We start from the raw sequence: 13846 nt of genomic DNA, 5'->3' as shown, positions 1-13846 counted from the left end.
CTTTAAGTTTTGAAATGTTTTTTTCTAATGCTTATTCGGAACTTACCCTACCTTTTTTCCAGTTCTAAATTTCCTTCATATACTGTATCATTTTTTTTTGGTATCATTTCTTAATAACTTTTACCACATTTTCAAATGGACTGTTTTTCATCTTTGTGGGCTTTTGGTAATTTTCAGTATCTGTAAAGATATTATTCTGCTTTTTAACATCATAAGACATTGATTTGAAAACTTTTCTAAGTAAAATTAGTTTTCTTTGAAAAGAAAGCATAGTTCACAGAAGCTTCTTGATCATCAATTTTTAACAAGATTTTATTTATTTATAGAGCAGGTGTGGGGGGAGGGGCACTCTGTGCTGATTGCAGAACCTCACCAGGGGCTTGATCCCCGGACCCCAGGATCAAGACCTGAGGCAAAATCTAGTCCACTGCTGAAGCAACTGAGCCATACAGATGCCCCAAACATCTATTGTTTTTAAGTGTTCAGAGACAGGGTATTTTGCTGAGAGTCCTTGGTCACCTGTTCCTCCTCCTACTTGTATTTCAATCTCCTGTTCTGCTCAATTTTGATCTTCCTCTCACCAGTTTCTCTTCTGTGGGGGATCCTGTCCCATGAGCCTTGGACAACTCAGCAGATCAGTTCCAACAGTTCATGTGGACCAGACCAGTCAGTTCCTTCAGATGCGCCCTGTACTAATTCACTGTGGGAATGGGAAAGCCTTGTCTCGTTCCAACAAGATCTGCTGTGCAGGTCCAATCGATATCCTATTGCCTTCCTCTACATCTCCATCTTGTGGCTGTTGGTGGCTTGTCTTTACTCACTTACATTTTGTCATTTAAGGATACCATCACCTAAATTTGTTGTGATGCAGTTCACAGGTTTTTAATTTTGTTATCTAGTTGTGGTTATATGGGGATTTGCAGACAGGAAAACTACAGCCCTCTGCCATCTTTCCCTCCTCCTGTACTGCTTTTGAAAGTTTTCAGCCAGTTCCATTTTCAGACACTGCTCGAGGACCTGGCTTTGGAGGAAGCTGCAAGTCTCCATTTACTGAGCTCATCTAAACGTCTGCTTCCTGTTGGCTTCTACCACTACAGAATTGATCATTTCTTTGCTAAATCACTTACCACTTATCCATCTGTTTCCTTGCCTGATGTCTCTTCCTCTGCTAACCTTTATGGATTTATACTGTTTTACTCCTTTTCTGTCATTTAAGTGGTATTTTAAGTGGGTGAGGAGATAAACATTTGTAGACAATGTCTGAGTCACATTCTTAATTTGTTCTGTAACAGGAAACATTCATAGAAAGCTCAAATTTACTTGTGTTCTTTGGGTCCTTTTCAGATTGGTTTTTATTTCTTTTAACATTTTTATGCTGTTTCTTACAACTTATGTTTTTTGTTTCATTCTCTTTATCCAAGAGTCCTTTACTATCTTATTTAAAGATTAAAATACTCTGGATCCCTTTACTTTATCCTCTGTATCTCTGGTAACACCTTTGTCTCCTGCCAGATCCATCCTTTCCTTCCTTCCCCTCCCCCCTCTGCTCTCTCTTCTCCCTCCCCATATTCACTTGCATGGCTGGTTCTCTTTCCAGGTGCCTGTCTATGTCTTTGCAGAGTGTACACATCATAGACTCTTTAGTATCTTACAATCACACCTATAGCTCTAGTTAGGGGATTTTCAAGTCCATACTTTAAAAAGACATAGTAGGGAAAACAGGCTATTTTGAAGTTTAAGAATATTAACAACATAAGTAGTTCTTTCCACAGGAGGCTAAAAGCAGTTTTCCTTCACTGTCAATCCGTAGCCCAAGCAAATCCTTCAAGGAGAACAGAGCACTGTCCCACCACATGTTCAATGATCTTTAATCTTTCCAGCCACCCGGCCCATGCCAGCAACTTTATTTTCAAATCAATCCTGAAAGAGACAGGAAAGGCAAGGGGTAAAATTTAAAACTTGGAGAAATATAGTGATTCCCTCCAGGATAAACTGACTACAGAATTGTGGCTTTTCATTTATCATCCTTATACTTGACAACATGACAGAAACCTTTAGAGTAGATTTTAATAAATTCTAGAGGACTTGCCCCCAAACATCAAAACTTCCAAAAACTGTCAAAGATAAAATGATTTCTCTACTTAGCTTTTTATGAAAATATAAAAAGCTGAACAAAAGAAATAATTACATAGTTAATATGTGAAATATACTCTATTAAAAAAATGGCATACATCTACAAATAAATCTTTCAGTCTGGTAATCGCTGCATTCCCAAACAGCACTTCAAATTGATATTTTCTTGCAGGCAATAGCCTCCCAGCTGCTGCCATTTATTGGAATATTGCTCTCTGAACATGTATGCATTCAGGTTTGTTAAATATATCCTCTTCTGCTTCCGGAGTTAGTTGGATGTTATCTTTGACTGGTGACAGGGGATCTGGCTTCTTACAAGAAGGAAGCTTTTCAGAATCTCTGCAAAATATAATAAAAAGAATTGGTGTTTTTAGGGGATTATTATTATTAGAGAATATTATCATTAGAGGCAAAAGAGAGGTATAGGAAGAGGATAAGACCTTTCAATTTGTCTTAATTTAATATATGACACCTTCAGGTTCTCCTCTGAGTATCCCAATAAAATTTGAGTTTTCCTCACCTCCCTTTTGTGCTTCCCAAATCACCTTTCGAGGCAGGTGCAAGGCCACTATTAAATATGTGCTAGCTAAGGCAGAATTCCAATAAACTTTAGTTCCTTTGCCCTTAGCACCCTCCTCAAGTCTGACTAAGAATCAAGCCAAGTGAGGGATGAATAAGGTTTAAGTCCTTTTATTCCCCCCTCCTCCCAACTGTTTTTTTTTGGCTAGAAGGGAGTTCTAAGTCTATAAAAATTATCCTATTATGAAGATAACACAGGTAATCCTAGCTCCTGTCAACAAAAATCCAAGAAAGTCTAATTTTCTAAAAGGCATTTAGGAATATTTTTGCACCTCAATTTCTCTTCAGTTAGCAGTTCTCAAAGTATGGTCCATGGGTCCCTAAAAATTCCCAAGACCCTTTCAGGCTGCTTACAAGATTAAAATTATTTCATAATAATGTTTAGACTTTATCTGCCTTTTCCACTGGGCTAACATTTGTACTAATGATTCAAAAGCAAAATGGAATAAAAACTACTGGCGACTCAGCATGAATCAGGACACTAGCCTGAAACTGCATGAGAAATACTAGCAGCACTTGTATTTCTCTAGCTCCATGTATTTGAAGTTAAAAAGAAAAAAAGTCAGTCTCACTTAAGAATGTTCTTGATGAATAAAAATCATTAATTTTAATTAAATCTCAACCCTTTCAATTTCTTAGTACTCTATGAAAAACTGGGAAACACACCATGAGGCCCTTCTGTGGGTACTGAAGCATGATGGTTATCGCAAGTAAAAAAAAAGCATGTCTGACACCATGGTTACTCAAATTTAGGTATTTGGCAAAGGGCTTCTCTAAAATGAACAAAGAGGGCCAGCTGTTGCCCCCAAGGGAACAATTAACAGTATTTGTTGCCAATGATAAAATTCAAGTCAAAGTTAGAATTTTGGAAAACCTTTATCCACCACTTGACAGCTTCCCAATACCTAAAGACTGTTGTGCTAAGACTGTGATGTCTTTATATTGTATAATGAAATGTGTCAACTTTTGGAAGATAAACACAACTCAATAAACCAACATTTTCTAAATGACCAATGCACACATGAGGAAAAGATGCACTGAAGGTGTACTAAGGACCAAGACCGGAACACAACCCAGAATAGAAGTCCGTTGACTTGGTTTCATATCCAATATTACAACTAACTATGAAGAAACCATCACTTGTTGAATTTTGGTATATCAAAGTAGAAAATTTACAGCTGAATAAAAAGTCTATTAAACTATACATTTCTCAACCACAAATATGTGCAGACCCAGATTTTCTTTCTATACTTCAACCAAAACAACCTATCATCAGATCAAACACAGAAGCAGACCGAAGAATCCAGCTTAGCCCTATTAAACCACAGTTAAGATTTGCAAAAATGTAAAAAAAAAAAAAAAAAAAAAAAAAGACAAAAGGTTATTTTTTTTTTGTAATAATACACTACTGATTTTAATATGGGCTTGTCATTGCTATTTAAAATATTTGAAAATGTCCATTTTAAATTCTAAGACAGTTAAATCAACTGTTTGAGAACTGCTGCTATATGGTTTAATCCCAGACCTTACACAACACAAAATAAAAATAACCACCCAGCACTCGCTTATTTATATAGTGTTTCCACTCATACCATCTAATCTGACAGTGACATTTCTACTAGGTAAGGTTTAATCCCATCACCCATGTAACTTTCCGTTTCTCTATTCTTAGCACATTTGCTTTATTGAGAAGAACAGGAGAATAAAATAATCATAAATACTTATAAATAGAAGTATTTATAAATATAAATATACTTATAAGTATTTATAAGTACTTATAAATATAATACTTATAAATAATTATAAATCATAGCTACTCTGAGACTAACTTTGCAGTCTAACAGAAGGAAGTCCTGTGGCTCAATGGCTCAAACAAGGTAGGTATATAGAGGTCAGCTCTTTTAAAACAGTATTTGCCTCATGCATTAGAAATCTGACACATTCATCACCTGTAAGTGGTGATTCTCCCTATTTCAGATGTGATCATTAAGAGAAACAAACTGCTTTAAATCAAGAAATATGAGACAGCATTACCTTCCCACCCCTATGTTTAAGATAACTCTATTTTCATTACAATCCGGAGCTATAAAAGGAAGGAAGTCAAAACACACTTAGACCAGAAAAAGTCACTTGCTTAACAGATCCCAAAGCCAGACCAAGAACTGAGGATTTTTAGGTTGTCATCTTTTCACTAAATGAAGGTATAGACGTTGAAGTTAAGTATACTTAAAAAGAGTCAGCTAAAGAGAATAAAGGAAAATAATTCTCAGGGTAAGAGAAAACAAAACTGACTCCTATGAAAACAGAAAGAATTGGGAAAAAGTGGAAGAAATTACAAAAAAAATTTACCCTATCATTTTTTTTTTTAAAGATTTTATTTATTTGAGACAGAGAGTGAGAGAGAGAGCACAAGCGTCAGGGAGGGGAGAGGGAGAAGCAGGCTATCCACTGAGGAGGGAGTCTGACGTGAGGCTCATTCCCAGGACCCCAGGATTCTGACCTAAGCCAAAGGCAGATGCTTCACTGACTGAGCCACCCAGGCGACCCAATTTATCCTTAGAGTAAGTAACAAGGAAACTCACTTTTTAAATCCAAAGTTCTTCCACAGCTCATTGATTTTTATCTGTAATCCTGGCCTGTTCTCAGCATCATGATGGTTTCTCTTCTGGATGCCTGATGGCTTCTTGCTGAGCCCACTGGCTCGGGCAGGCACTAGAGGCTTGATCTTGGTTGTAGAAAGACTGTCCACAGAACTAGATTTATAGAGCCCAGGAACCTGCAGAGTAAGCGCCCGTTTTAACACTGTTCAAGTAATGACCTTTAGCTAATTTCAAACTATTCTCTGCACATTAAGATAGAAAAGCAACCAATAAGCAACATGTAAAAATGTTTTTCTTCAACCTAATATGTTTTGATTCTACTTAATAACGTATCTTGGATAGTTTCCTTTTCACATGCAGATAATTTTGTTTTGAAGAGGTTGTTATTCAAACAGATCTCTACTGACAGTTAGCTTTTTCTATCCAAGGGCTAATTTTTACCCTGTGGGGAATATGGAGACATCAATGTTTTGTTGTTGTCATTAGGATAGTAAGAGTGAGGTACATAAAACAAGGCTTTCAAACTGACAAAGTTGATAGAGGAGGTATAAAGAATGGGAATGCCTGCACGTGAAAGATGGAATCTTGACTCAGGGTGTTGGCGAGAGGAAAGAGAGAGCGAGAAAGAAGGCAAAGAAAGAAACGTTAGAATTTGGTTAAGTACAGATGTGTGGTTGCTTTCCTTTACCCTCTGCAGAAGGATTGAGCTGGCAGTTATAAAGAAAAGAGACCCTAAGATTTTGAAACTAAATGACAAAGAGACTCTTATGTAGTAGATGAAAATAAAAAAATGTTCAAGAAGAACTGGTTTGAGATTTAACAACAAACAAGGTGAGTTTCATTGTAGATATTAAAGGTGGATATTAGGGAGCAAGGGGGAAGGTCCATCTGGGGAATTTTCACCAAAACAGATGTGACAGTTAAAACCCTGACAAAAACTCTTGAGAGTAATAATAATAATAATAATAATAGTAATAATAATAATAATAAAGAGACAACAATTTAAGGTCTAGGCATAACTTCTTTTGGGTAAGTACTTTCTACATCTCCAATCCCATCACTGCAAATAATTTGGTATCTTTCTAGACTTTTTTCTATGATTATGTAAACATACAGTGTGCATGAATATTTTGAGTACTTAAGCAAAAATATGATGCCATACATACTGCTTCATGTTCTTTCTTTTTACTCAAAAATAGTATGGACACCCTTCCAAGGCAGTGTATGTCTGAAAAAAGCCTTTAGCACTCAAAGATTTTAAAAATAGTCTTATATTTATATATTCTACATTTATATCTTTAATATATTTAGGATTTATATTTATATAGTGTGAGATGGGGATCTTTTTTCAAATGGATTTGCAGACCATTTACTGAAATTTTAAAAAGGTTTTAAGCTATTAGAAAAACAAAGTGCTCATTATGGAAAAACATGAGAAAACAAAGAAAAAAAATTCACGTGTACTCCCACCACCCAAGAACTAAAATCAATTATGTATTTAATAACTCCCTTATTCTTATTTAGGCTATTTGCAATTTTCCACTATTGTAACTACTATAACCAATATAAGATAAGTATTCATGTACTTAAATTCTCATTATTTCCTTAGACTCAAGTTCTAGAATGCACTTACTGGGTTGAATTATTTAAACTCATTCAAATTGCTTTCCTGAAATGGCAGAGCAATTTATATACAATTAATGTGTGATTATCTTCTCACTATACACTCATAAAGATGAGTACAATTAAAAATATTTTTTGAAAATCTGAGGTAAGAAATTCTATTTCATTATTTTAATTTGCATTATTTGACTACCTAGGTAAATATGCTTTTATATATTAATCAACCATTTGTAGTTTTTTTTGTATTGTTTATGTCTCCTGTGCATTTCTGAGTTAGAAATAATATATAAAATATGCTTTCACTTGTGAGCTTTTACTATGCAAAGAAATACTTATATATTTTAATTAAAAAAAAAAACCCTAGCTTATGAGATATATGGTTTCTAGAAGGTCTTTTGGCAACATATATCAAAGCTTTAAATTGTTATGTGCCTTTGGACCGGTAATACCACTCCATGGAATTCATCTCTATGAAGCAATCAAGAATGTGCACAAATACCTATCCACACGATCTTGGTTACAGTACTGTCTGCTACAGCAAAATATGTTTCGGGTAAATGACAACCATAAGGGAATTAACTAAACTCATACAACTGCATCCTGTTCAGTCATTATAAGTAATGCTGCAGAAGCACATAGAAAAAAGATCTTTCTACTGCAAGAGAAGATAAGGGTTTCACAACTTCACCACCTATAACCAGGCATAGACATGACCCTAATAGGATTGAAAGTAGATATTTTTTCTGTAAATAAAAATTTAGGCATTTTAATTTTTAATTTTGTTGATATTTCTCAGTTTCTGGTAATAAACATACAGTGCTTTGAAAGTAAAAAAAAAAATTTGTTTTACCTTGTTTCTTAGAAGTGTGTCTTTTTTCAAAAACTGAGATAAATGCGGTTTGGATTTTGGATTACCTAGATCATCAAATGACTTCATATTGCAGTCAGAGTCCTAGATTCCCCCAGATTAAAAAAAAAAATAGACCTTTACTGTGAATTTTTTATGATAATCCATATTCATCACAACATTAAACAAGTAAAACAAGAAAATCAGTATAAATAAAAATGTAATTTCTCAGAAAAGTATACAACATGGAGTAAGATGAAAAGAAAATGAATAAACTATGCCTGTGGCAAGAGATACAAAAAATGGTGATGCAGAAGTCAGAAATGTGGAAAAAAAAAAGTTCAGTCAGCACAGGAAGACTTCTTGACAGCACAGGGCTAAAAGCTTATGAAGTCAGAGGAAGAGGTCTGCTGGAAAAAGGAAAAAGAACAGCCTGAAGGAGCTCACCAGACCTGAGAGTATTCTCCAGCATAGAAGGTGATGTGTTTTTTTTCTGCAAGCTGTTGACCACAGAGTAACTGTGGTGGCACCCGCATGGGGTCAAGAGCAAATGTAGTGTGAACCACCACATGAAAATGATGGTTTTAAAATGGGGGCACTTACATTAAGAGAAACAGGGGGTTCAGGACCAGTATGGATGAATCGAAGCCAAAGCAGGCGAAAGGAAAAAGAAAAGCCTGAGTCTCAAAGGCAGCCCTGGGGTTGGCTTGGCATACTCTTCAAAACTTAAATACCACACGGGACAGGTTTTGGATTCAATATATTAACTGATTTCAGCTTTCTCCAAATGAAACCAATTTGTTCTCACATTTTAAGTTAGCTTTTTTCCCTTCAGTTTGAGTCCAATACAACTCAAGTTTCTCTTGGAAACCCGAATAAAATATTTTCCTTTTTGATAAATACAAGCTATCCAGATTTATTATTTACTCTTCAATGTTCAGGATAATCAAAGTTCTGCCACACAGTACTGTGGCTATCACTGTTCTTACAACTCGGTAATCAAGAGTTGGTGAAAATAAAACAAAGTATGTTACACTGGTAAGTTTGAGGTGACTCAGATGTGTAGGAAGCCAGTAGACCAGCATGCCATTTTAAAATAGAAGGTCACTGGGAGCTTATGGGCAGCACTTATCTGAAGCAGTGATTTAGGTCAGACTAGAAGGTATTTCATAAATAAGGAAAACAATGGTTAGGATGCTTTTATTGACTTAAAACAGAGTCACAAAGTCACATGTATCACTACTTTGTTTTGTTAGAAAGGGAAATCAGCAAGATTAAGAAGAGTAACTGAAAACATATTTCTAAGTACTAAAGCTTAAGATGAACACCAGCAAATTCCTAAGGCCATTTCTTATAAGGTCTCTCTCTCTCTCTTTTTTTAAGATTTTATTTATTTATTCATGAGAGACAGAGAGAGAAGAGAGAGAGAGCGGCAGAGACACAGGCAGAGGGAGAATAGGTCTCCATGCAGGGAGCCCAATGTGAGACTCAGTCCCGGGACCCCAGGATCACGCCCTGAGCCGAAGGCAGATGCTCAACCGCTGAGCCAGGGACACCTGGGTAGTCCCTCTTATAAGGTTTTAATGTTATCTCAATTTAAGAGTATATTGAGGAATTAGATACTAAATTTATTACAATGTATATCATTCTGCTTAGGTCTTTTCTTAACTGTGCACAACTTGAGATAGCTATTCATGAAGCACACAGTGACTCCAGAAATACAGTTAGGTAAAACATACACAAAAATGAAACAGACAGAGAAGTCCTTAAGATGAAAAGAATGTGAACTTTCTACACAGTAAGATCTAGAATAAAAAATTAAGACAGCCAATTATTTCCAAAATGTAGGCAGGATTTCTCCAATTATCTAACACTCTATTTTCTCTTACATATGGATTTGAAAACAAAGGCTTCATAATATAACTTACCTCTGAATCCGAATCCTTACTAGAAGGCTGAGAAAGTTTTGATGCATTTAAACCGTGTGGCGATAATGCTGTGTTTTCCTGAGACTGTGGAGACCAAGCTGCAAGCCGTGAGGGAGGTGCTTCATCGCCTGACTCATCGCTCCTTGACTGGGACACACTGGACACCTCCCTCTGGTCAGGCAGGGTGGTGGGGGGATCAGTCCTCCTCCGGAACTGCTGCAATGCTGCTCTGGGAGAGGGGCTTGAAGTTCGTGAAAAATCTCCAAGACTTCCGGACCAACTAAAACAATTTCTGAGTGTTCCCAGAGTGGGTGGTGAAATGGTCCTGGTGAACTTGCTGGTCTCAAAAGATAGAGACTCGTCAGCCACCACAGCTGCCTCGTCCGCAACTGGATCACCTGAATTAGGTGCTACGTCCGTACCAGCTGGCTTCGTGCCATCTACACAATCTGACTCACTTAGACTGCTTTCTTTCTCTGTGACAGCACTTTCATCTAGGGTCTCACTGCTTGCTTTCACGGATACACAGTCGGCAGAATCCAGAGAACTGCAAAAAAATCTAACAGGAAAAACAGCAGAAGGAATATATACATATTTTAGAGTTTCCTCCCAAAGGTGATAAGACTCAGAAAATGAAAAATGTTCTCGATTTTTCAAGCAAAATCCTATAAATATCATAATTTCATAAAGACAAAAACAGATCTTGAAAGCTTAAATTTTGGTTGTATCAACATTTACACATTTAAAAATTTATTTACACAATGAATTTGCAGATAGGATTTCCTAAAAGCAGTCAGTCTCTACATACATGTACTTGGAATAACCAATGCATATTTTATCTACACCTAATCAGGACATAGGCCTTCTTCCCCCTAACCTTTATTTAATAAATTCCCAGACAGACTAGAAGCTCCCTGAGGACAGATACTATCCATGCTGTCAGGTCCTCCACAGCCCCTACACTAATGGCTAAAAGTCAGATACTTAAAGAGTTACGGAGGTATGCAACAGAAGGGACAATTTACAGCTACTGTCTCTTATTCAGTAAAAGCAAAATAAGAGAAATTAGACCATACTCTTTATCTTATTTCCTAGTAGCATATTATCTGGGAACTTGTACTGGTATATACCCTATTGGCTTTTAAAATAAATACCCTATCAACTTTTATGTGATTTGAAATATTGAGGTTACGACTTTCACATCAATAAATTCTGTATTGATACGAGGTATTACTGACAGTGTGGCAGCTTTAAAAAATCACTTATAAACACTCTAATACAAAAGAAAGATCAGTATCATTGTGGAGAAGATGTACTCAGAGTTTTTTGGTTAAAAAGGAAATTCTCAGATAAATCAGATCAGATAAATATGAAGCCTAAAGAGAATTTACTTCCTCAATAAGCATTAGTACGAATCCAAGATAATAAAGAGAATATGTACTACAAGCTGGAGAGTAAAAATCCCCTCTCTCCTTTATCAAATACCACAGTGAAGTGTGGGTACAAGCCAGGAAGGAAGCAGTCCATGGGAGGAAAGGTCTTCACTAAGCACAAAACAGCTGCTCCTAGATTTGTCCATATAATTCATTTTTATATAAGTAAGAACCCCCATGATATCCAATAGTCCAAAGAGAAGTTATAGTGACAGTGCCCAAGATTATAAAATTAATCAACTAGAGAGTAGAGTTAAAACCCAGAACCCCTCCCAGAAATATTTATATTTCTAGGTCTCAAAAGATAAACTGGCAGGTCTCTAGGATAAGTATCTATGTAATAAAGAAGAGTTAAAACAGACTTCCATAAAAGCAGACAAGATGGAGACAACCTTTGGCATATTACCTCCTGTTGCATTACATTAATGTAGTGAGTGGAATATTATATTAACTATAAGTCATATTACAGTGAGGTGATAATAAATTCTTGCCTATATATTAGCGACTGGACACTGTGTCAGGTGCTTGATATACTTCTGCTAGTCTCTAACAACAGCCTCCAGTATCTGACCATCCATATTTTATAAAGAAATAGGCTCAGGGAAATTCAGTGGTGTGTGGAAGATCCCTCCACTAATTCAATGACACAGTGAGAATTCACATTCAGGCCAATGAGACCATGTGCTCCTTTCAATCCACCATGCTGACGAGGCCTAGGAACCTCTGTGTCACCAGTACAAAGCAAACCATCCCAGGAAAGTTGTTTAACCTCTCAGAGCCTCAATGTCTTAACCCAAAATAGAGAAAATAACATCAACTTTGAATATCTCATGATTTTGCTGTGAGGACTAAAAGTATATTCAACAACTTTGAAAATTAAGAAAACTAAGTAATATCCAGATGTTGCTATGCCACCCAGGTCAGAAAATTTTACATCAAAGACAGTTATTTCATAGGAAACTGATGGAGAAAAAAAAAAATTCATTTCTCCAAGATCTCTTAACAATTTATTAGTAATACATCTACCTAAACCACAGAAAGCGGATATGTGAAGCTTTGGACAGGTATCTCATTAAGCTTGTGCAGTGACCAGGCCAGTTGTGTGGACATGTGCAAATATGGCCCTCATCAGTTGTCCTCAGAGAAGAGCTGGACATCAAGTGACAGAAAAGGGAAATTTTATTTTCATTCACATGGAAAAATGAAATGCACGTTCCAAGAGTTCCTGCAAGTGAGGAAAGCCAACTTTCTAGAGAGGGCCTTCTTCATTGTTTGTAACCTCCTTTTTCATCATTTCACTGGGAGTAAGCATGTTGAACGAGAGTGAGCAGTACACACAGAATCAGAATGAGTGTTTCAATCTTTCTGTTCCTTTTAGAATCCACTGTTCACAGCACGCTTGGAATGGTCTATCAAAAGCAGGAATCAAATCATACTCTTCCCCTGACTAAAACCCTCCAAATATCTTCTATCACCTCTAAAGACTAGAAGCTCCTTTGCCTGGCTTACAAATCTTCCATGAACTGGCCCCCTGCCTATTTCTCTGTCAGCATCCTTTTGCAGACTTATGTTTTGGCAGGAATAGTGATAGGAGTGGCTGACAGCAATAGTTGCCCCCATGCTCCAAGCCTCGGCCCACAGGGAAGATAGAGGCTTCATTCTTTGTAATGATATTTGATATCTATTCCTTCCCTCTGACCCTTTCCAACCACCCTCTTTAATGCCTGGGAGCACCTCAGGCATACACTTGTCCCTGTACTTACCACACTGTACAGATTTTCTTTATGGACCTGTTTTTGCAACTACACTACAAGCTTCTCAACAAATACCATGCCTCTCATTTTGTAACTCAATGCTTAATACAGTATTATGTTCTCAATTAATATTAGAACTCTACAGTCATCTGTATTTATTTATTTTTAAAATATTTTATTAATTTGAGTAGAGAGAGAGTGACAGAGAGAGACTACGAGTGAGGAGAGGGGCAGAGGGAGAAGGAGAAGCAGGCTCTCCACTGAGCAAGGAGCCCAATTCGGGGCTCCAATCCAGAACTCTGGGATCATGACCTGAGCCGAAGGCAGACCCTTAACCGATTGAGCCACCCAAGCATCCCCAGTCACCTGTATTTAAGTGTATTTCAAAACTACTCTGATGTGATGCCTCGGTGGCTCCATTGATGTTGACCACCCGACTTTGGATTTCAGCTCAGGTCATGATCACAGGCTCTGCACTCATTGAAGAGTCTGCTTGAGATTCTCGCCCCTTCTGTCCCTCTCTCTGTTCATATTCTCTAAAATAAATAAATCTTAAAACAAAAAAACAAAAAACAAAAAAAAAACAAAACACAACCTCAGGATCCCTGGGTGGCTCAGCAGTTTAGTGCCTGCCTTTGGCCCAGGGCATGATCCTGGAGTCCCGGGATTGAGTCCCGCGTCAGGCTCCCAGCGTGGAGCCTGCTTCTCCTTCTGCCTGTGTCTCTGCCTCTCTCTCTCTGTGTCTCTCATGAATAAATAAAATCTTAAAAAAAACAAACAAACAAAAAACAAACCTACTCTTGCGAAATTATTTTTAGCTCTGAAAAAAAGCAGTAGAAACAATGAAGGGACCCTCCAAAACAACAGAATTTCTCTAATGCAAAATACAGATCTACAATTTTTATTTTGCTTTAGTATGAAGAGACATTTAATAGAACAGATGTGCTTT

General features: G+C 36.9%; 1 protein-coding gene across 4 annotated transcripts in view; it reads right to left on the bottom strand.

Annotated features, from left to right (window-relative positions):
• Positions 1-418: 418 nt before the first annotated feature.
• Positions 419-13846, bottom strand: part of EXO1 (exonuclease 1) — a 32067-nt gene continuing 18639 nt past the window's right edge. For 3 of the 4 annotated variants that reach the window (XM_055323462.1, XM_055323464.1, XM_055323463.1), the window contains exons 12-15: positions 9711-10269; positions 7786-7887; positions 5295-5488; positions 419-2472 (exon numbers count right to left, since the gene is read on the bottom strand). In XM_055323462.1, the coding sequence (XP_055179437.1) occupies positions 2331-2472; positions 5295-5488; positions 7786-7887; positions 9711-10269 (997 nt within the window). In that variant the 3' untranslated portion in view covers positions 419-2330. The remainder of the gene's footprint in view (positions 2473-5294; positions 5489-7785; positions 7888-9710; positions 10270-13846) is intronic. The other variant, XM_055323465.1, reaches the window with a different exon arrangement.

The sequence above is a fragment of the Nyctereutes procyonoides genome, unplaced genomic scaffold (assembly GCF_905146905.1).
Source record: "Nyctereutes procyonoides isolate TBG_1078 unplaced genomic scaffold, NYPRO_anot_genome, whole genome shotgun sequence".
Taxonomy (NCBI): Eukaryota; Metazoa; Chordata; class Mammalia; order Carnivora; family Canidae; genus Nyctereutes; species Nyctereutes procyonoides.
This window is presented reverse-complemented; position numbering and strand designations above follow the sequence as displayed.